General features: G+C 47.8%; 1 protein-coding gene across 12 annotated transcripts in view; it reads right to left on the bottom strand.

Moving 5' to 3' along the window:
- The window catches only part of PRRC2B (proline rich coiled-coil 2B), a 393,423-nt gene that overhangs the window by 171,702 nt on the left and 198,135 nt on the right, over positions 1 to 23,586 (bottom strand). For all 12 annotated transcript variants that reach the window (XM_029612564.1, XM_029612560.1, XM_029612569.1 and 9 more), the window contains one exon: positions 4,967 to 5,177. In XM_029612564.1, the coding sequence (XP_029468424.1) occupies positions 4,967 to 5,177 (211 nt within the window). The remainder of the gene's footprint in view (positions 1 to 4,966; positions 5,178 to 23,586) is intronic.

Genomic DNA, 23,586 nt, shown 5'->3' with positions numbered 1-23,586 from the left:
CGGCCACTCTGGGGCCACCAGAATTACCTGCCCCAGATGTTGTTCTATCCGCTGAAGCACTTTGCCCACTAGCGGCCATGGAGGAAACACAAAGCAAAATTCCTGTAGGCCATGGCAGCACTAGAGCATCAATGCCTTCATCCAGTGTTCTCGCCTGCAACTGTAAAAATGTGCTGCCTTGGCATTCTGCTGTGATGCCATTAAGTCCATGTGGGGCATTCCCCATATGATACAAATAAGACGCATTGCTTCTTCTGATAGCTCCCTCTCTCCGGCATCTAGCTGCCTTCGACTGAAAAAAAATCAACCTCGATGTTGTCTACTCCAGCAATGTGAGGCGCCGCCAGGAGAGACAGATGCTGTTCTGCTCAGTGAACCAACTCCTGCACCTTATGAGCCACTGCCCGAGTCTTGGTTCCTCCCTGCCTGTTGATTTACTGTAAGTCATCCTTGTTGCATTGCCTGACAGAACTCACACTGTCTGACCTCTAAACTGTGGCAGAAAGCCAAGAAACATGAAACATACTACTGTGTCTCTAACCAATAGATAGACCACGACGCCTCCCTCCTTCGATCATTGGCCTCATGTCGCCTGACCTTGGCATACTGCTCCACAACCGGTGAGGTTGGCATCAATGGTCACTATCACTCAATTCGGGACTTCTAGCTGCACTCCTTGAATCAGACTGGCCCAACCAAGCCACCATGAAAGGCTGGACCTGGCATCCCCCCTGAGCGGAAGTGAAAGATGAAACTTCTCCAATAATGGATTCCAACAAGAGAAGAGAGACCTCTGAAGAGGTCAGAGACGCCATCGAACCCAGGACCTGTAAATAGTCCCAGACTTTGGATACCGAAAGTCCCAAAAAGTAATGAATCTGAGACTGAAGTTTCAGCATCCAGTCCTCCATTAGAACAACCTTCCCTATTCAAGTAGTGACGTGAGTCTCCAGGTATTGAGATGGTGCAAGCTGGCTCTTTGCCAAATTCAACACCCAGCCCAGAGACCTCAACTTCGAGGTCCTGCTGCACGCACCGACTGCTGACAGAGATCTGGTGATTTTGCTCAAATGAGCCAGTCATCCAGATTTGAGTGCACCAGTACTCTTTCCCTTCTGAGCACTACTGCTACCACCACCATTACCTTGGTGAAAGTACAAGGAGCAGTCGCCAACCCGAAAAGAAGGGTGTAAAATTGAAAGGGCTTCCCCAGAATCATGAATCGGATAAACTGCTGCCTGATCACTATACGAAGATAAACCTCTGTCAAGTCTAGGGAACTCTAGGAACTCTCCTCTGCATACCACTACTATAACCAAGCATCTGAAGCCGGGGTATCCCAAGATCTACATTTACCTTTTTTAAATACAAAATCGGTCTGAAGGTTCCCTCCTTTTTTGGTATCATGAAATAAATGGAATACCTTCCTGTTCTCTTTTCCTCTGGAGGAACATGAACTATAGCTCCCAGATGCTGCAAGTGGTCCACGGTCCCCTGAACTGCCATCTATGGGGTGCACAGGGAGATAATGTAGTCTTCTCGAAGCGGATGAGCATAGCCGTCTCTTATCACACCTAGAACCCACTGGTCCATTACAATTTTAGTCCACTCCTCGTAATAAAAAGAGTCAAACGATCCCCGACGGCTAGAATGGAAGAGTGGACGACCTCACTTTATTTTCACTTGCCCTCTCCGGGTCCCTAATCAGGGTTTTCCTGGGTTGGTTTCTGTCCACCATGAAAGGACTGCCCCCAAAACTGAACTCTGCCTGAGCCTTGTCTTTGGGAGCCCCCGAAGAGGCCTTATTTTGACAAAATCTATTATTCCAAAAATGGGAAAAGGTTGGAAAGGATTTCCTTCCACCCTTCAGCTTGTGCTCAAGCAACTTATGCCCTTTGGCCTCTCCAAGATGCTTTACCAGTTGCTCCAATTCCTCTCCAAACAGGAGTTTGCTCTTGAATGGAAGAGCTCTTAACTGCGACTTGGACCATACAGCAGTTGACCAGTTCTCAACCAAAGCAGTCTCCTGGCCGACACCGCCGACATCATAATCCTGGAAGACATTTTGATGAGGTCATACAGGGCATCCGCCACATATGCAACCACTACCTCCAACTGCTCTGCCTACTTCTCTGCAGAAGAAGAGGTAGGCTGCTTCGCCTGCAAATGTTGGACCCAACACAAATGAGATCTTTGGAAAAAGCTACTACAAACCGCAGCACAAATGCCTAAAGCCAAAACCTCAAAAATTCTCTTGAGATGGACTTCTGACTTCCAGTCCTGAACATCTTTCAGCACAGCTGAATCAGCTATCGGAATGGTGGTCTTCTTGGTTACCACAGACACTGAAACATCCACCTTCGGAAGTGTCAAAAGCTCAAGCATCTCGATGGGCAATGGATATAATTTAGCTATAGCTCTACCAACCTTCAAGCTGGTCTAAGGGGTGTCCCACTTCCAGACCACTAACTTCCTCACCCACTTTGGAAAAGAAAGGCCCTTTCTGGACCTCTGAAACAGACCATTACCGGGTGCACTCCTTCCTGGTTGGACTCTTCTTGTGGAATCTTGATACCAAGCTCCTTAAGAACAAGAATCAAGAGCCACAGTTCTTCCTTACAGAAAAGACATACCACCTTAGGGTCATCTTCTTCGGCCACTGGCACCTCCTCTGGACCATCATCTGGCCTGGACAAGTCCGGAGCAGACCCTGCGCAAGAGAGTCATCTGATGAAGCCTCAGAAACCAGAGTCATCAGATTCCTCCCTGGAACTATCCAGCAAGTAGACATTCCCAGAATCTACCGGACACTAGCCGACCTCCACTTCCCTGAGACCTTAGGCGTTTTCTTCGGATGAGAATCACCATTAGGGCGACCCTGAGATTAAAACCTCTTATCACCTGCTTTCCTAATATTGTGCAAAAGCAAGATGATATCAGAAGAAAAGGCAGAGGAATAATCTGAATCTTCCCCCAGCTGGTCCTCCTCCACCTCAGAGACTCCCTTCCTCTCCCCAGAGACCTGCACAGCTGGCAATAAAGGGTTGGGGAATCTCCTGCCTCTGCAGAAACCTCTGCTGCCGCTGCTAGTTTCCCCAAAATGGCCACCGTTCCCACACTAAACGGGACAAACCAACAAAAAGGCCCAGACACCCTTGGAGCTTTCTTGCGTGCAGCTGCTCCATATTGCCTACCCTCAACTGCCTTTCCCTCTGGAGATGCATCGGGAACACAAGCTGGCTCTGTAGAGATGAGCGGGCAACTCTCCACGTCATATGCCATATCTCCCCCTCAGGCAGAAGCAGCATGGTGGCGGGAGCCGGTTTAGGTCTGACAGGCCAAGAGCAGCGCATTGTGAAAAAACGCTCCCAGGGATCTCCAAGCAGCACTGGCTAAGACAACTGCCCACACAGGACACCTGACCTCCCGTCAAACTTCCAATTGCTTTTTGTTTGTTTTTTTGTTTTAAATTTTCATGGCCGAAAAACAGCAACAAGAGAAGAAAAATCCAGCACTTCCCATAAATGTTGGCTATCCAGCAGACTTCATGCGGCAGTCAACGGATTCTCCTGGTGGAAAGGGAACTGAACCACCAGTTATCAGCCCCACAGAAGCAAGAAGCAAGCCAACAAAATGGTCACCAACCCCCTGCTCAATCACCTCAAACCAGGGAGGAAAGCCCAACCAGGACCTAAGAACTCCCTGGGAGGAATCCTGAAAACTATTTTCCTCTTTTTTTTTTTTTTTTTAAATATACTCCAGACTGCAGGTTCTACCATGTACTGAAGACAGAGAAATACTGAGAGATTGCAGGTGGCACACTGAGTGTGCCACCTGCAGTGTCAGTGAAACTTTTTTTTCTCTGTCTCCATCTGCTAGCAGAGAGGCAAAAATCAAGGAGTCTGGACTGATCTAGGAATGAACAGGAATTTGTTTTAAAGCTGAGATTCTGTGGCAAACGTTTAAAAAATGTACAGCAAAGTTTCTGAAATGTGGTAATTCCATTGCATATGTGCATAAATGTGCAAATTTTTGCATATAAAATGTTACTTTTATTTTACATTATAAAAATAAAGTAGGTTTCCAACTTTATTTGGATGTTTGTATAATATGCTCTGTTGTTTTTGGTTGAAGAAAAGGATCAGGGATCAGGCAGGATATGAGGTGGGAGAAGGGTAAGGGAGGGATGTTCCAGGATCTGAGGGAGACAGTCCAGGTTTAGGGGAGGGAAGAGTTCATCTTTTAGCCTCTCTCTGCCATCATACCTTCTCCTTTCCCTTCCATGCCTGGTCCTCCCTCGCATACAAAAAACACCTTTCCCCTGCTTTGATCCTTTCTTACTCTTACACAAACACCAATAACCAGTCTTCTTTCACCCCCAGCTAATCCTCTCTCATATCCCTATCTGTACCCCTCTCATTTGCCCAGCCCCCCCATCCCCTTTTATATGCTCACTTCTTCCTTGGTCAATTAATCTGACCAGCAAGAGAAGGAAAATAGCATGTTCTTGAGCTGCTTCCTCCTCCTCTGCTGCTGGGAGCTACAGCTGAGTTTTAAATTCCATGAATGCTATGTGGTTCATCAGCAAAACGGAAGGACCTGGCCTAAGGTGGAATCTAATGGCCAGATTGATCAACTGGGGTGATGGTGGGGAGGGGAGAAAAAAAGGTGCACTCACCCATCCCCAACGTGGCTCCTGATTCCAGTGGCAAGGGCCACATTTTTTGAGACCCTTACCACAGAATCATGAAAAACTGGAGCCCATGTCACAGCACTAGTTTGAAGTGTTTTGACAAAGTCAACTATGTCATATTACACCAAACAGGAAAACATTTTATTGGTTATATTGCTTAAATATTACAGCAGTCTTATAAATAAATACAAAACTTAAATGATGCATTGTACCACTAAAATCAGATGCTTTATAAGTTGTATTTTTTTGGACTACAAGAAAACCCACCCATACCTGGAGGAAAGATAGCAGAAGGGTAAAAATCCACAGGAGCATGACCTGGAGTCATTCGAGGGTCCATATAGGAAGGCATCATCATCCAACGAGGATCGAATCCAAGCATCTGTGGATGTGGCGGATAAAAAGTGCGTTGATGGTGAGAGTGGGAAGGCGGAGGGTATGCCTGCTGCTGCTGCTGCCAGTGCTGCATCTTATACAGTTGTTCCTAAAGAGCAAAAGGAAGGTGAAATAACTTTTTATCTGATAAATTTCCTTTCCTTTAATACATTCAAACCATGCCAGACCAGTGGGTTATGCATGCCAACCTGCAGACTTAGAGATTAAGAGGCTTGCTGATGTCACTCCTTATATACCCCCACGCTGAAACAAGCCTGCCAGTATTCCTGTAACTTGCTAACTAAAGACAAGCTCAATGCCATCAAATATCAAACATTGAAATCGCCAGCTCAGTGTGCTGCGGCAGTCAAAAAAGCAAACAGAATGTTGGGAATTATTAGAAAGGGAATGGTGAATAAAACAGAAAATGTCATAATGCCTCTGTATCGCTCCATGGTAAGACCGCACCTTGAATACTGTGTACAATTCTGGTCGCCGCATCTCAAAAAGGGCGACCAAGATGATAAAAGGAATGGAACAGCTCCCCTATGAGGAAAGGCTGAAGAGGTTAGGACTTTTCAGCTTGGAGAAGAGACGGCTGAGGGGGGATATGATAGAGGAGTTTAAAATCATGAGAGGTCTAGAATGGGTAGATGTGAATTGGTTATTTACACTTTCAAATAATAGAAGGACTAGGGGGCAATCCATTAATTTAGCAAGTAGCACATTTAAGACTAATCGGAGAAAATTCTTTTTCACTCAACGCACAATTAAGCTCTGGAATTTGTTGCCAGAGGATGTGGTTAGTGTAGTTAGTGTAGCTGGGTTCAAAAAATGTTTGGATAAGTTCTTGGAGGAGAAGTTCATTAAAGGAAAATTAGTTTCTTACCTGATAATTTTCGTTCCTGTAGTACCAAGGATCAGTCCAGACACCTGGGTTGTGACTCCGCACCAGCAGATGGAGACAGAGTAAAACTTGTCGGGCACCCCTACATATAGTAAGGCGCCCCCCCACAGCTCCTCAGTCGTACGTAATGTCAAAGCAAATGGAACAAACTCCAACTAACTAGCTATAGCGCCCCAAACGAGGGCCGATTCAAAGAACCCCCAGCTGGATCAGAACTCCCAGAACCAGAGGCCCCAACAACACACAAGTAAAACAGAGCCCAACCGAGCGGACTCTCCTCATCGTAACTCCAAAAAACAGACTACGTGGGCGGGCTCCTGGACTGATCCTTGGTACTACAGGAACGAAAATTATCAGGTAAGAAACTAATTTTCCTTTCCCTTTTCGTAACAGGATCAGTCCAGACACCTGGGATGTACCAGAGCTGAATTACCGAGGGTGGGAGCCAGAGAGTCCCGCTCGCAGAACTCTCTCTCCAAAGCCCCCCGAATCCAGGCCCTGAACATCCAACCGGTAGTGTCTAGCAAACGTGTGCAACGACTTCCACGTCGCTGCTCTGCAAATTTCTTGTGGTGACACATGCGAAGATTCCGCCCAAGAGGCGGCCTGTGCTCGCGTCGAGTGAGCCCGAAGACCCGCAGGAACAGGCTTCCCTTTCAATATATACGCCGAAGCAATGGCTTCCTTGAGCCAGCGCGCAATCGTGGTACGGGAAGCTGCCCCACCACGTTTTGGCCCCGAGCACAAAACAAAAAGATGGTCCGAAACCCGAAAAGGATTCGTAACTTCCAGATAACGGAGCAGGACTCTGCGGACATCCAGTTTCTTCAACAGTCTAGTATCAGGATCAGAACACTCCCCCTCCGGAAAAGCGGGCAGCTCAACCGACTGGTTCAAATGAAAAGCTGACACCACCTTCGGGAGGAAGGAGGGAACCGTCCTTAACGAGACCCCCGCCTCAGAGAAGCGTAAGAAAGGCACCCTGCAAGATAACGCCTGCAATTCTGAAACACGTCTCGCCGACGCGATTGCTACAAGAAACACCGTCTTGAGTGTAAGATCCTTCAACATCGCACGCTTAAGAGGCTCAAAAGGAGACGTACAAAGAGCGGAAAGAACGCAATTGAGATTCCAAGAAGGACAAGGCGGACGTAATGGTGGCCGCAAATGCTTGGCTCCCCGAAGAAAACTCGCCACATCCGGATGCTGCGCTAAAGACCTACCGTGCACCTTACCTCTGAGGCAACCAAGCGCCGCCACCTGGACTTTAAGCGTACTGCAAGACAGACCCTTCGCAAGGCCAGCCTGAAGAAAAGCAAGAACATCCGGTACGGATGGTAGCACAGGATTCACCGCACGAGCTCTACACCAATCCTCAAACACCGTCCAAACTCGAACGTAGGCGAAGGATGTAGAACGCTTTCTAGAACTCAGCAATGTGGCTACCACCGCATCCGAATACCCTTTATTCTTCAAGCGTTTCCTCTCAAAAGCCAGGCCGCGAGACAAAAGTGATCCGCGTCCTCCAAACAGACAGGTCCTTGACGAAGAAGCGCCGCCTCCCCTCGGAACCGGAGAGGGGGCTCCCGTGCCAACTGCAGGAGGTCCGCGAACCAAGGCCGCCGTGGCCACTCGGGCGCCACCATGATCACCTCCGTGGGATGCATCTCTATGCGCCGAAGAACTTTGCCTATCAGAGGCCAAGGAGGAAACACGTATAGCAGAACGTTGGTGGGCCAGGGGAGGACCAGAGCATCCACCCCTTCGGCCCCCCTTTCTCTCCTTCGACTGAAGAACCTCGGGGCTTTGGCATTCTGAGCGGTGGCCATCAGATCCATGTGAGGCGTTCCCCACCTCTCGCAGAGGAGGTGGTAAGCGCCCTCCAGCAGTTCCCATTCTCCCGGGTCTAAGCAATGTCGGCTGAGAAAATCCGCTTGGACATTGTCCACTCCGGCTATATGGGACGCCGCGATGTTGCTGAGATTCCTTTCCGCCCAGATCATCAGTTGCCGCGTCTGCTCCGCGACGGCTCGGCTCCTTGTTCCTCCTTGGGAATTGATGTACGCCACTGTGGTCGCGTTGTCCGACAAGACTCTGACCGCTTTCCCGTGAATCAATGGGAGAAAAGCCTGCAGCGCCAGCAAGACCGCTCTGGTCTACAAGCAATTGATGGACCACTGTGACTGAGCTTTGGACCACTGTCCTTGCACCGAGTGTCCCATGCACACCGCCCCCCAGCCGGAGAGACTGGCATCCGTAGTGACCACCGTCCAGGCGAGCATAATCAGGGACACTCCGCGTGTCAAATTGTCGGAGCTGAGCCACCACTGTAGGCTGGACCTCGCCTGATCCGATAGTGGCAGTGGCAGGTGAAATTCCTCCGACACTGGCCGCCAGCAGGAGAGCAATGCGGATTGCAATGGCCGTAGATGAGCAAAAGCCCAGGGTACCAATGCCAGCGTTGACGCCATCGATCCCAACACCATGAGATGATCGCAGACCAGCGGGCACCGCAGGGACATTAACCTGCGCACCTGGCCCTGAAGCTTGGACACCCGCTCCTGGGACAGAAACACTCTGCCCTGCCTCGTGTCGAACAGCGCTCCCAGGTAATGTAGCGTCTGGGTGGGGACGAGGCGGCTTTTGGCGAGATTGACCACCCAAGAGCGCGCAAGAGTTGCAGGACCCTGTCGACTGCCTGTCGGCATTCGCTCTCCGATTTGGCCCGGATGAGCCAGTCGTCCAAGTATGGATGTACCAGGAATCCCTCCTTGCGAAGCGCGGCCGCCACCACCACCATTACCTTTGTGAACGTTCTCGGAGCGGTGGCGGGGCCGAAGGGAAGAGCCCTGAACTGATAATGCCTGCCTAGGATACAGAAGCGGAGAAACCGCCGATGGTCCGGCTGAATGCCGACATGAAGGTAAGCCTCCGTGAGGTCCAAGGACGCCAGGAATTCGCCCGGCCGTACCGAGGCTATCACCGACCGAATCGTCTCCATCTTGAAGCGTGGAACCCGAAGACATCTGTTGACCCCTTTCAGGTCTAAGATGGGCCTGAAGGTCCCTTCCTTCTTTGGCACGATGAAGTAGATGGAGTACCTTCCTTGACGGCGCTGCCCCGGTGGAACGGGCATTATCGCGCCCAGGTCTTGCAGCCGACACAGGGTCTCCCGGACAGCCTCTTGTTTGCCGCGACCCTTGCAAGGGGAGACCAAAAACTTGTCCGCCGGAATCCAAGCAAAATCTAGTGCGTAGCCGTGTCTTATCACGTTGAGGACCCACTGGTCCGTAGTTATACTGGTCCATTCCCCGTAGAAAAGCTCCAATCTGGCCCCTACGTATGGCACGACCGGGGGAGCCGGCTGCCGGGAATGGACCGACCGTATTTCATTGTGAGGCTTTAGGACCTGACCCCGACGAGGGACCATCTCGCCTCCCAAACTTTCTCCCACGAAAGGACTGAGACCACGACGGTGTCCTCGAAGATCCAGAGCCAGGCCGGTAGGAGGGCCCCGACGATTTCTGCAGCCGCGACCTTCGCGGTCCCCGAAAACGGGCCCTACTGGAGAAAGAAGTTCTGCTTCTGTGCCTATCCTCAGGCAGCTTGAAAGCCCTGTTCTCTCCCAGCGACTGCATCAGATCGTCCAGCTCCTTACCGAAGAGCAGCTTCCCTTTGAACAGAAGAGAACCGAGATGAGCCTTAGAGGACCCATCCGCCGCCCAATTTCTTAGCCACAGCAACCGGCGTGCCGAAACTGCCGAGACCATGGCTCTGGCCAACGTCCGCAGGTCATGCATGGCATCTGCGCTATACGCTATTACCGCTTCCAGCCGGTCTGCCTGTGTCGCCTCTTCGCCAGAGAGACCTGCATTCGCCTGAAGTACCTGCGCCCAGCGTAAACCAGCCCGCAGCGCAAAGTTACTGCAAATAGCCACGCGGACTCCCAGGGCCGAAGCCTCGAACACCTTCTTCAGCTGCCCCTCCAGCTTTCGATCCTGAATGTCCTTAAGGGCCGTGGCCCCTGTGACCGGGATCGTGGACCGCTTCGTAACCGCCGATACCGCTGCATCAACCCTGGGAAAACGGAGCATGTCGAGTGCGTCGTCCGGCAAGGGATACAACTTGTCCATAGCTTTACTAACCTTGAGGCCCAATTCCGGAGTATCCCATTCCCGGAACAGGATATCCGTCGCCGAGAAGCGGAACGGGAAGGCCACCGCTGGTCCTGTAAGCCCCAGCAGCACCGGATCCATCTTGGCATCTGTTCGAGCCCCCACCGGGGGGGCATCCACTCCTACTTCCTGGAGGATGGCCGGGATCAGCGGCGCCAGCTCCTCTTTCCGAAACAAGCGGACGACCTTAGGATCATCCCCTTCCACCACTGGCGCCCCCTTATCTTTCCCGGCTTGTCCCGCCTCCTTCCCGGCGGGCACTTCGGAGCCCCCAGGAGCGTCCGCATCCAAAACTTCCTCCGCCGACGACTCCGAATCGGACTCCGAATCCTGAGGGACCCCCCCGTAAGGGCCGGCTCCTGGGTGGATCCACGGGTCACCGCGGAGTGTCCCCCGACTTCTTCTTCCAGGGATCCGACTTGTCCGAACCCCCTTTGGAATGCCTTCTCTTCCTCTTCAATTTTTTGTATTTGACAAGCTTGTGCAGTAAACCTGCAAAATCGGAGGAAAAGGAGGCCTCCGACTCCGGCCCTCCTGCGAATCCTCCTCCCCCGGGAAGGCCCCCCCGGGGGGGTCGCTGCTGTGGGGAAAGCGCGGGGGGGTAAGCCAGCATCCCCCACGGCCTTCCTCGTGGCTTCTCGAACTGAAGCCAAAATGGCCGCCGTTCCCGCGCTCAGCGGGAACGGATCAGCCCTGCCCCCTTCATCGGGCTCGTCGCGCGGCGGCGATCGCGCCAGCCGGTGTCGGGCCCCCCGACCGACCTCGGACAGCCCCTCGCCGCCCGCAACGCAATTAGAGCAAACCCCCTCCCTAGACACGCGCGAGCGCGCTGAGCCGCACGCGGCTCCCCTCGGCATGCGGCGATCTGCCCGCGGCCGGGAGGAAAAAGAACAGCACAAGAAGGTAAACACACACACAGCCCGTTCGACTGCGACAAACGGCGTCCGTCCCCCCCCCCCGCTACGAAAAACGGAGCGAGAGGAAGAGCCGCCAGAAAAAACACACACTTTTTTTTTTTCCCCCTGTACTTGCCGCTGGCCTTGGTCCTGTTCCTTCCTCTCCAGCGGGGGTGAGTGAACCGGACTCCCCGGTGTCACCCCCGACGCTGCTGCCTGCACAGGCCGGGTTCTCAACCCCAGCAGCGGCCTCAACCAGGGGGGGATGGTCCCCTCAGGACCTTCAACTCCCCTGGGAGGCTTACAGGACTCGGGCGTCTGCAGAGCTGCTTCTCTCCCTGCAGATATCTTCTTCTTCTTCCTTTTCAATTTTTTTTTTCTTTTTTTTTTTTTCAATTCAAAATCCCCTGACTAGCTAATTCCCTAACCAGGATCAGTCGAGACTGTGGGTGGACCTGCCCCATCTGCTGGAGACAGAGAAAGACTGAGGAGCTGTGGGTGGCGCCTTACTATATGTAGGGGTGCCCGACAAGTTTTACTCTGTCTCCATCTGCTGGTGCGGAGTCACAACCCAGGTGTCTGGACTGATCCTGGTACATACAGGGAACTGCTATTAATCAAGTTTACTTAGGAAATAGCCACTACCATTAATTGCATCAATAGCATGGGATCTTCTTAGTGTTTGGGTAATTGCCAGGTTCTTGTGGCCTGGTTTGGCCTCTGTTGGAAACAGGATGCTGGGCTTGATGGACTCTTGGTCTGACCCAGCATGGCAATTTCTTATGTTCTTAAATAAAATTGCAGAAAAGGGATGCTGTGACAAGAATGAGGAGGAGGGGTGCACTCCTCAGGTTCCACGACACTTAGAGCGGTTTCTTAGTGATCATTCATTGGATGGGAAAGCTATATCTCGTATGTATCGTTCCAGATCTGATATGGATGAAACTCTGGACAGAATTAACTCAGCGATACAACAGTGGAATGAGGATCTACAACTCACATTGAACGACACTGAATGGGACGAGATATGGCAGGAAGCACACTCCATATCCATATGTGCAAATTGGTTAAATGGATATGGAGTAAATCAATGTCCCATGTTTTTCACAGTCTTTTCTGGGTCAGCTTCTCCACCATGTTGGCGCAACTGTGGACAAAATGGTACTTATTTCCATATGTAAGCTTTCCCGGACTTAAATTAATGCACCTCGCCATCAACATATCCAACACAGCAGCTGTACCTCTTCTCCTTGTATATAATTTAGTCTCTGCTAAACTATCTTTATTTCCTCTGATCCCAGTTCAATAGTCCTTGTTAATTGTAACTGCTTTCTTCGACACGTTATTTCTGTTTTTGATGTATTTATTGCACCCCTGTTTATTTGTAAACCAGCATGATGTGATCATTTCATGAATGCCGGTATATAAAAACCTTAAATAAATAAATAAATAAATAAATAAATGTGTGGTGGCCCTGTCTACAAGTGATATCTTTTTGGGAAGATACAGAAAGAGAAATCATATTAATGTGTAATAATTATTTTTCTCTAACTCCTTGTATGGTGCTTTTGGATTACTGGAGGGATACTACTGGAAATGTTTCAAATATGGATAGATCCAAAACACGAGCTAGAGCTGCACTTTGACCATCAAGTATTCCACGAAAAGTGCAGAAAGATACTCTGTTGATCCAAAGTTCTTTTATCAAAGAATTTTTTTTAATAATATGGTAACTCCACTGTTAAATACAATATTCCAATTCGGGTCCAGGGTCCCCCGACATGGACCCCATGTTTCACCAAGCTGGCTGCGTCGGGAGGGATAACACAGAAAATCATTCTGCAAAAACAAATATAAATTTCACTGTTCAAAGAAACCAGACCAACAAAACAAGGGATACAGCCGACAAAAAACTGTTAAAAGAAACATATTAAAGGCATAAAGGGGTGTCTCAGAACATACCTTTCTCTGTATGAGGTTACAAGTACAGGGAGTGCAGAGTTACAGTATGACAGTGATTTAAACGCTCAGATGGTTTTGGCGCGAAAAGAAGTAACCAATCAGAACACAGGAATGAATAGCCAATCAGAACGCAGCAGACGATACTCAGGTGAAGAAACTCCACTTGAGTTCACAATTCAACCCGTTGGGAACTACAGTATCCAAGAGAGAAATCCATTTTTGTTCCCTCTTTATTAGGATCTCAGAGTAATTACCCCCCCCACCCCCCACACACACACAGGAGAGCAGACCACATCAATGACAAAAAATTTTAGATCGGATACAGTGTGAGAGTATTAAGCCCAGTGTTCCAACCAGGGGGGGCATTTTCACGATGGGTATTGATGTTCGATCGATGTTCAATGATACACGTTTTAATCATCCTGGACGTCTTGCCAATGTATAATTTCTGACAGGGACAACTAATGACATAAACCACCCCCGAAGATGTAGAGTCAGAAGAGCTGTGCAAGATGAATGTTCTCTGTGTGATCGGGTGTATGAAGCTCGAAATGACCATAGTTAAAGAACACACTGAAAAGTAGCCACAGGGACTGTGGCCACTCACAGCATGAGATTGTATATTATCTGAACTATATCCAGTATGAACTACTTTTATTCATTTAAGATTTTCTGTTCTATAGTATAGTAGCAAGATTTATCAGGAGTGGACATCAATGACAAGCTCAGACACACAATCAAAATGCGATAAACTTGCCCTCTACTTCAGTGAAAAAATTGATAAACTCATTCAACACTTCCCCCCCACATCCCTCACTACTACTGCACAAACTCCTCTTAACAACTTTGAACTGACCTCGTCCACTGAAATAGAAAAGATACTCAAAAAAATGAAACCTGCCCGGCACCCCTTGGACACTCTACCCACCAAAGCTCTACTATCCATCCCCAGTACCATCGCAAAACCTATTGCTGACATCTTAAACAGGTCGCTATCCTCAGGAATTATACCTGACCTCCTAAAGCAAGCCTCGGTCAAACCCCTACTTAAGAAACCCAATCTCGACCCTAATGACCCCCTCCAACTTCCGGCCCATCTCCAACCTCCCTTTTCTATCCAAAGTACTCGAAAAAGTAGTAAACACACAGCCCTCCGACCACCTTGAAACTCATAACATCCTCTTCCCTTCTCAATTCGGTTTCTGTAAACTACTCAACACAGAAATTCTCCTTCTCTCCCTCACTGACACCATTCTACAAGGCTTTGATAAAGGTCACTCATACCTGCTGGCACTACTTGACATCTCCGTGGCTTTCGACACAGTAAACCACAGCATACTCCTAACATGCCTCAAAGAAATTGGCATTTCCAACACACCCCTCCAATGGTTCAAATCATACCTTACCAACAGACTGTATAAAGTTAAAATAGATGACTATGAATCCAAACCCATCCATTCTCCACCGAGGTGTACCCCAAGGTTCCTCACTGTCCTCAACCCTCTTTAATATATACCTACTTCCCCTCTGCCAGCTCCTCTTCGATCTTGACCTCCCCCATTTCCTATATGTCGATGACATTCAAATACTCATCCCCATTTCCGACTCCCTTACCTCACCCTTAAAAGATGGGAAAACTTACTTTCATCTATAAATAGCCTCCTCACCCGCCTTAAACTTGCCCTAAACTCCTCCAAAACAGAACTTCGCACCGCCTCATCACAACATTAATACTCCCCCTCCAAAATCTCTCTCACAACATGCACGAGATTTAGGCTTCACAATCGATCATCGCCTCAACCTCCAAAAATTCATCGGCGCGACCATGAAAGATTGTTACTTTAAACTCAACACTAAAAAACCTCAGATCTCTACTCCATTTTACCGACTTCCGAACAGTACTACAAGCCACCATCCTTTCCAAAATAGATTATTGCAACTCCCTCCTACTTGGTCTACCCAAAGCCACGATTAAACCCCTTCAACTTCTTCAGAATGCCGCCGCCAGAATGCTCACCAACGCACGCAAATTCAACAATATCACCCCGATCCTCAAAGATCTTCATTGGCTCCCCATCCACTACCGTATAACATATAAAACACTCACCATCATACATAAAACCCTCCACAACCAGAACATGCACTGGTTGAAAGATACGATTCACTTCCACACATCCAATAGACCTACCAGATCATCATATAAAGGTACCCTTCACACTCCTTCTCCGAAACGTTTGCACCTCAAGTCTACCAAAGAGCGTGCCATATCCATCGCTGGTCCCTATGCCTGGAACTCCATGCCACCCAAACTCAGACTGGAGCAATGCACACAGAAATTAAAAAAAAAACTCAAAACATGGTTATTCAAAGAAGCCTACCCCTAACCCCACGCATCTCAATGCCCGCTGGATCATCTCTACATAACCTTTCCTGCCCACCCTAGATGTTTCCTGCCCGTTACAATCTATTTACACATAATGTGTTGAACACTAGCTAACTTTTCACCTGCCTCTCCCTTACGCCACTTAAGACACTGTCTCATGATTTATAAATAGTTATCTACTGTTATATTGTTTTATACTGTTATAGTTCTACTGCCGTTGTAAAATGCTGTCTTAGTTTTTAGTTATTTATGATATCCTACGTATGCATCTATCCCTGCCTCTTTATGCATCTAGCCCTGTCTCTCTATCCTTTTCACGCTCACTTCTCCCATTTTGTGGATCCCTATTTTTTGTAACTGATTTATCTTTCTATTTCTCCCTGTTTTTGCAATGTAAACCAGCATGATGACTCTGACGAATGTCGGTAAAGAAAAGCCTTAAATAAATAAATTTCCTTTCCATTAGTCATGCTACACCAGTATAGCCATAACAAGCAAATGAAAGCAGAAAACACTGATTTCTCCTGTGACATCACAGCCACTACACTTAGAGGGTGGTGCTAGCAGTGAAATTCCAGAATCCTTCTGTCAAAGCTTCAGATCCTATCCCATCCCTTAACAAATTAACTTAAAACCTTAATTTCAAATAGAACACTGAGAAGAAGTTTCTCTGCAATCTGACAGATGCTTGAGTAGGTTCAACCTCCTGCAATGCGCAACAAGTCTCAAAAGCTTTACACACCTTCACATAGGCTAAGGATGTTGAAGTCTTCCTAGCTTGCGGCAGAAATGGTAAGGGTATCCTCGGGATACCCTTTCCTCTTTAGATGCTTCCTCTCAAAAGCCAAACCGCAATGTCAGAAGCAAGCCGCCTGATCTGAAAATATGGGACCTTGGTGCAGAAGGTTCAGAAGATGGGCGAGATGCAGCGGCCCTTCCATCGCTAGAATGATCAAATCTGCAAACCATGGCAGTTGAAGCCACTCCAGTGCCACTAGAATCACCTCTTCCGGATGAATCTATATTCACAACAACACTTTGCCCAGCAGCAGCCACAGTAGAAATACGTACAGGAGAAGCCCTTGCGACCATGGGAGTACTAAGGCATTGAACCCTTCTGCTCAGTGTTCTCTTCTGCGACTGAAAAAGCACGGAGCTTTGGCATTCCTTTGAATTGTCATCAAGTCCATGTGGGGCTTGCCCCACTTGCGATGGATAAACTGCATTGCTTCTTCCGACAATTCCCACTCCTCGGGATCCAGCTGTTGACTGAGAAAATCTGCTTGCACATTATCTATCCCAGGTATGTGAGAAGCTGCCAAAAAGTCCAGATGTTGCTCTGCCCAGTGTATTAACTTCTGGGCCTCCTGAGTACCATCCAACTCTTGGTACTACCCTGTCAGTTGATATAAGCCACCATTGTTGCATTGTCCGACAAAATCCTTACTGACCAGTTGTCCGCTTAAGTGAGGTAGAAAGGCATGCAACGCGAACTGCACCATTCTTGTTTCTAAGCAATTGATAGATCATGACGACTCTACTGTCGACCCCCGGCCCTGCGCCGACTGAGTTGGGAAACATACAGCTCCCCAACCGGAGAGAATGGCAATGGTGGTGACTACTATCCAATTCGGAACCTCCCAAATCTACACCCCAACTTAAGTAGTCCCAACCAAGCCACCATAAGAGACTGGACCTGGCCATCTCCGTAAGAGATGACAACAGATTCCATCAGGAAAGCTCTGACAATGGATTCCACCAGGAAAGCAATGCACTCTGTAGAGGCCTCATATGAGCAAAGCCCCAAGGAACCAATTCCAACGTAGAAGCCGTGGAGCCGAGAAACATAGAAACATAGAAATGATGGCAGAAGAAGACCAAACGGCCCATCCAGTCTGCCCAGCAAGTTTCGCACTTTTTTTTTTCCTCATGCTTATCTGTCATTCTTGGCTCTTAGTAACCTTTTGGTTCTATTTCCCTTCCACCCCCACCATTAATGTAGAGAGCAGTGTTGGAACTGCATCTAAATGAAATATCTAGCTTAATTAGTTAGGGGTAGTAACCGCCGCAATAAGCAAGCTACACCCATGCTTATTTGTTTACCCACACTATGTAATTCAGTCCTTGTTGGTTGCTGTCTGTATATAGATCCACTTTTCTTCATTCCCCTTGCCGTTGAAGCAGAGAGTTATGCTGGATATGCATTGAAAGTGAAGTATCAGATTTTCTCCCCTTTCGTTGAAGCAGAGAGCTATGCTGAATATGCATTGAAAGTGAAGTATCAGCTTTCTCCCCTGCCGTTGAAGCAGGGAGCTGTGCTGGATATGTGTGAAGTATCAGTCTTTCTCCCTGCAGGTAATCCCACACCCTGGGGACCGCTCTCTCCAACAAGCTGCGAACCTGCCTCTGTAGTCTGCAAATGTGTTCCCTGGTGACAAACACTTTCCCGATCCTGGTGTCAAAACTTGCCCCCAGGAACTCCAACACCTGAGTAGGGGTAAGCTGACTCTTTGACAGATTCATTACCCAACCCAGGGATTTTAACCATTGCAGTACCAAACACCACTGCTTGTCTGCAAAGAACTTCTGACTTTGCTCGAATAAGCCAAATGTCCATATATGGGTGAACTAGAATGCCCTCCTTCCTGAAAGCCATTGCCACCATGATCATCACCTTGGTGAAGGTCCTCGGAGCAGTCACCAACCCAAATGGAAGGGCACAAAATTGAAAATGCATCCCAAGAATCATGAACTTCAGGAATTTCTGATGATCCGGCTGGATCGCTATGTAAGTACGTTTTGGTCAAATCTAGAGAGGCCAAGAACTTTCCTTTGCGCATCACTGCAACTACCGAGTGCAGGGTCTCCTTCCAAAAACAAGGAACTTTGAGAGCCTCGTTCACCTTTTTTAAATCCAATCAGGCAAAAGGTCCCTTCCTTCTCTAGGACCAAAAAATAAATGGAATACCTCCCCGTCCCTGCTTTCCTCTATGGGGACGGGAACAATGGCTCCCAGCATCTGTAAGCAGTTGATGGTTTCCTGTACCACCCGCCTTTTCTTTGTGGAAGCACAAGGAGAGACTATGAACAAGTTCTTTAGTGGACGAGCAAATTCTAAAGCGTAACCTGTCTTATCACATTTAGGACCCGTTGGTCTGTCGTGACCCTGGCCCACTCCTCGTAGAAGAGAGTCAACCGACCATCTATGACCGGCACATTGGAGTGGACCGGCCTTGATTTATTGGGCGATCTTGGATCCAGACGCCCCCTGGCAGGAACCATCTCTGTTCGGCTTTCGGCAATGAAAGACTGGTTCCAGAATTGCTGCCTCTCAGTGCCTTGTCTCTGGGTTCCTCCCAAAGTCCTATTCTGCCGAAACCACTCTAAAGTGGGGCCACGCAGAAAAAGACTTTTCCGCCCTTCAGCTTATCCTCCAAAAAACTATGCCCTTTATTCTCTCCCAGATACTTTACGAGTTCCTCTAATTCCTCTCCAAAAAGCAGTTTCCCTTTAAAAGGTAACGCCCCTGAGACTTAGTCTAAATGCCCGCTGACCAGATAGTCAACCAAAGGAGCCACCTGGACGAGACTGCTGACATCATAGTCCTGGAGGACATTCTGATGAGGTCATATGACGCATCTGCTCCATAGCCCACCATGGCTTCCAGCCGCTTGGCCTGTTTAGCCTCAGACGCTGACATTGCTTTGTCAGCCTGCAGCTGCTGTACCCAGTGCAAACCAGCACAAATCATAAAACTGCTGCAAACCGCAGCACGAATGCCCAGAGCAGATACTTCAAAGATCTTTTTGATATGGACTTCTAACTTCCTGTCTTGGATATCTTTAAGCGCTGCAGAACCAGGCACCGGAATGGTTTTCTTCATAACATCAATACAGAGGCATCCCACCTTTGGAGGCCTCAACAATTCAAGCGGGTCCTCCGGTAACGGATAGAATTTATCCATTGCTCTCCCATTCTTCAAACCTGTCTCTGGAGTATCCCACTCCCTAACCACTAACTTCTTTATAGATTTATGGAAAAGGAAGGCTTTCGCCGGACCTCAAACCATCCATGTCTGGGTCCAACTCTTCATGATCAGATTCTTCTCACAGAACCTTAATTCCCAGCTCCTTAAGTACAGAGGGAATCAGAAGCCACAAATCTTCCCTGTGGAAAAGACAAACCAACTTTGGATGGTTCCCTTCAACAGTTGGGCCTTGACCCCACTCCTCGTCTGGATCCTGTCCCTCCGGAGAAGTATCCGCCTCAGGAGGGTCCTTTACTGGAGGCTCCCCGTCCTCAGGCTCCCCCGAGGCCTCATCTGCAGCATCTGAATGTGCAGCTTTTCCCAGGACTCGCCAAATCCTAGTCATACCACTGGTCTGTGAAATTTTGGACCTCTTGCTAGCTACGGACTCTCTTGCCTGGAAAAATATCACCCTGCGGCCTTCCCTGCGAGATATGACTTATGCAGCAGCACAACAAAATCGGAGGAAAAAACCGCAGGATCATCAGGATCTTCCCCCAGAAGGTCCCCATCTTCCTCTGACAGAGGATCCCAGACCCCCGGACCTCCGCAAGACTCCGATCGGACGGGGTCAGCAGTGGAGGGAGATCCCCTTTCCCCCCACAGCTTCAGAGGTAGCCGCGAAGGAAGCCAAAATGGCCACTGTTCCCACACTAACCAGGAAGGGGCCTGCTGCCGTGCCAGCATCACCCACAAGCCCTGCGGTCTCACGATGCCTCCCTGACTCTTTTTCAAGTATTCCCAAGCTGCCCTCTTCCTCGGATCGGGACAGGCGCAAGCGCACATCGCTGTGAACCTGGCTCTCCACAGGTGCAGCAACGAGACGGGCGCGGCATGGCTGTTCGGCAGAGCCACCGACTGCAGGCTGAATGGAGCGCGAAGCAGGCACCCACTAGCAGAGCAACAACAAGGCTTAGAAGCCTGAAAAAACCAGAGGAATAACGCTTCTCTGGAAACTGTAAGAATGTGGTCAGCGTAATAGACGTCAGAGCTGTGAAAACGAAACTTAAAATGGACTGATTTCCTAGAAGCTACAGCAAGTTCAGCTGTCCCTAGTAACGATGCACATACACACATGCAAGATTTATTAATTGGACAAGGGATAAGGGGTGGGTACACGCAGACACCTGTTGATTGGCTGAAGGTAACCCTTTATAACGCTTTGCACTAGCAGGTTTGGGCTTCCATCCTTTGCTTGTAATGCCTGCTGCTCCTAAAGAAAAGACGCATTTCTTTATAATAAACTTCTCACTGTTTTGACTTTTAAGGCTGGTCTTTATTGGTCATCATAGCCAGGGGTTTAAACATCTGGTGCTGAAACCCGGGAGGGCCTTGCGCAAGCCTCCGTGGGTAGTCAAGTCTCAGGTTTCAGGTGTGCGGCAGCTGCCTAAAGCTGTCGACAGTTGCCAGGCGCTCCGGGCGTGACTGGCGTTGGTCAGTTGCACTCTGGAGTAGTGCAAGTAGGGTCGTGACAGGTTCTGATGCCTGCTGATTTAAAGGGTCCGTGACAGGGTTCTGGAGCCCTAATTCTTTTGTTGGCCTTGTCCGAGACGTCGGAGCAGGTAAGGCCCTAAGTCCCTTTCTTATAAGAGGGTCCCCATTGTTATTGTTGTTATTTTGTATGTATGAGAATAGATTTTTCTATATGTGTAGGTTTTTTGGTATCTTTGCCTGCGTTCTTTCTGCCTTGTTTGCTGCTTTCTAAGATCATTCAGCTTTCTAGGTTTCGCTCATGCAGGGCCCTCACCTTTCTGTAGGCGGGTCCCTGTGAAACGCCGCTTGTCTCAGAGCTCAGTGCTTGTATTTGTAATCAGTTTTGTTAGTTTTGCCTTAGGCTGTATAGTCTGCTGCCTCAGCATGAGCTCCGGCAGTTTCAAGTTGCATGATAAACTGCAGGGGGCTGGAGACAACTTTCCTAGTAAATTTTACAGTTGTTTGTATGTGCACAGACACCGTGGGCAAGTTTGACAATTATAATCAGTTTGATAAGCGGTTGAGGTTATGGAGATAGGTGTTTTTTTCTTGCTAAATAGACTATTGGTTACAGTGGCCCCCACCTTAAGAATTTCTTTGTGTCGAGCAGAGAGCGGGAACGCGTGGTGTTTTGCTGGGAGCTGGAGTTTTCGTTTGGAGTACGTTGCCCCCCCCCCTTTGGAATTTCTTTGTGTTCAGCAGAGCGGGAGAGTGAGAAATTCTTCCCTTGGAGTGAGTTAGCCCCACCCATTGGAATTCTTTGTGTAAAGCTGAGTGGAAGAGAAAGGGAGGGCTGGGGAGCCCCTCTCCTTACATTTCGCGCTGCTACGTCATTCTGCCTGCAGTGTTACATGTAGTTAGTTTCCAGGTGTTTTTTCTCTTTCAGACAGAGTTCTGAGAACTTCCTTTTCTTGCTGTTTATCTAATGGCATTTTTTCTCTCTGTTCCCCGCTCTGCGTTATGCTTGTGAACACAATGTGTTTATTTAAAGCTACTTTCATTTACTACTTAGATTTGATTTTTCATTAGCAGAGGACATATTGCTTTTCCTTGTTTCAGAGTTCCCAAGGTGTTAATTACTAGTGTTAAAGTTTACAACTTGCCGCTTGAGTGGCAGTGTGGAGAGGGGAAAAGGAGGGGTCAGCTGAATGGGAACGCAAAGAGACGGACAGAGAGACAGAGGAAAAAAAAAAGAGAGACTTCATTTTAATGAATTGATCAGTTTAGTTTAAAAACAGAAGTTGTGTGTTTAGTTTATAGACAGATTGGCAAGGAATTAAAAGATATTAAGAAAAATCATAATAGTTCTTGGTTCATTGAGAAAAAGTTATTCAGCAGTCAGGATTCAGGCTATTACAAAGCATACAGAGATTTGGTCATCACACTGGCACACTTACAGTAAGTACATCCCTAAGACTTTTCTTGCAAATTTAAAATTGCCCTTATGTATAAGTTATATGTCAAAATTAACAATGATTTGTCATTTCACAGAGAAGAGATACTTCCCCAGAAGCGAAAGAGTTCTCAGTAACAAAGATTCAGCTGCAGGACTGTCTTCCAGAAGAGAAAAGAAGAAGAAGAAAAAATGAGTGGAAGCTGAGTATTAATGAGTATATCGCCTCCAGGAGGCACAGCAATATAAAAGACCAAAAAGTAGCTTTATGACCGCAATTTGCTGAATTAATATTAAAATGTTTAGTTTCAATTGAGCTGTAATTTCTCTAACCTTTATGTTGCCAGGTTTTATATTTTCCCAGGTTAATAGCAGATGAAACACTTGAAGACTGTTGAAGATTACATTTTCTCCTTTTTCCCAGTTTTTCATTTTTAAACAGATCTCCTTTTTGATTTTTACTTTTGTTTTATTTTAGATAGATCTAGACACTAAGTATTTTTTCACACACTTTTTTGGCCTACTTTTATTTCTGATCAGGTGTTTGAGCTCATCAGAAGAAAAAATATGTTACTTGTTGTTTGTTTTCTGTGTTGTGTGTCCTTACACCTGAAGAGTGAATGAAGTTGTGTATCAAAGTTTAATGTTCTATGTAATGTCTGATGGAATCTTATCCCTGATTAATCTGAATTTGTTTTGCTCTTATGTTAGATTCTGATCAAGTAACATACCTAGTGCTGAATTGAAAGGCTGTGCTTCGATGTCACTGAAGTGCACTAAGCCGAGAGAACTGTTTGCCCCGCATGAGTCATTGAATTCAGAGATTATCCCATCCTTATAACTGCATCCTTTGCCATGGAATTGGACTGTGAACTGTTTCCAAAGAAAGCCATCGTACACCTTTCATCATATGTTTCATCATTTGATTTTCTTTTGTGTGTGCATTGCTTTGTGTCTTGCTCAGATGCTGTTTGGACCTATTTGCAAATGCCATTATTTAGACAGAATTAATGCAGTTTTTCCAAGTTTTGTAGCATTTTCCAGTCTGACTTCCACTACTTATATGTATTTCTTCACTGAATCAGCTAAATGATTATGTAATGTGTTTTTCTTTACCTTTGTCTATGAAAACTGCTTTGATCATATTACTAAAATACTATATCCCACTGCTTGCCCTCTTAGAGTGTGATGTGTCTCAGTATGGATCAAATGTTTTCTTGAATTCTTATTCTTTGAGTATCTGTCTTTTTCTCTGGATCTTCTTTTTCTGAGATTGATCTCCTTGTAGGGATTCACCCATTC

The sequence above is a fragment of the Rhinatrema bivittatum genome, chromosome 8 (genome assembly GCF_901001135.1).
Source record: "Rhinatrema bivittatum chromosome 8, aRhiBiv1.1, whole genome shotgun sequence".
Classification (NCBI taxonomy): domain Eukaryota; kingdom Metazoa; phylum Chordata; class Amphibia; order Gymnophiona; family Rhinatrematidae; genus Rhinatrema; species Rhinatrema bivittatum.
The sequence above is the reverse complement of the archived record's forward strand: the minus strand, read 5'-3'. Positions and strand labels throughout refer to the sequence as shown.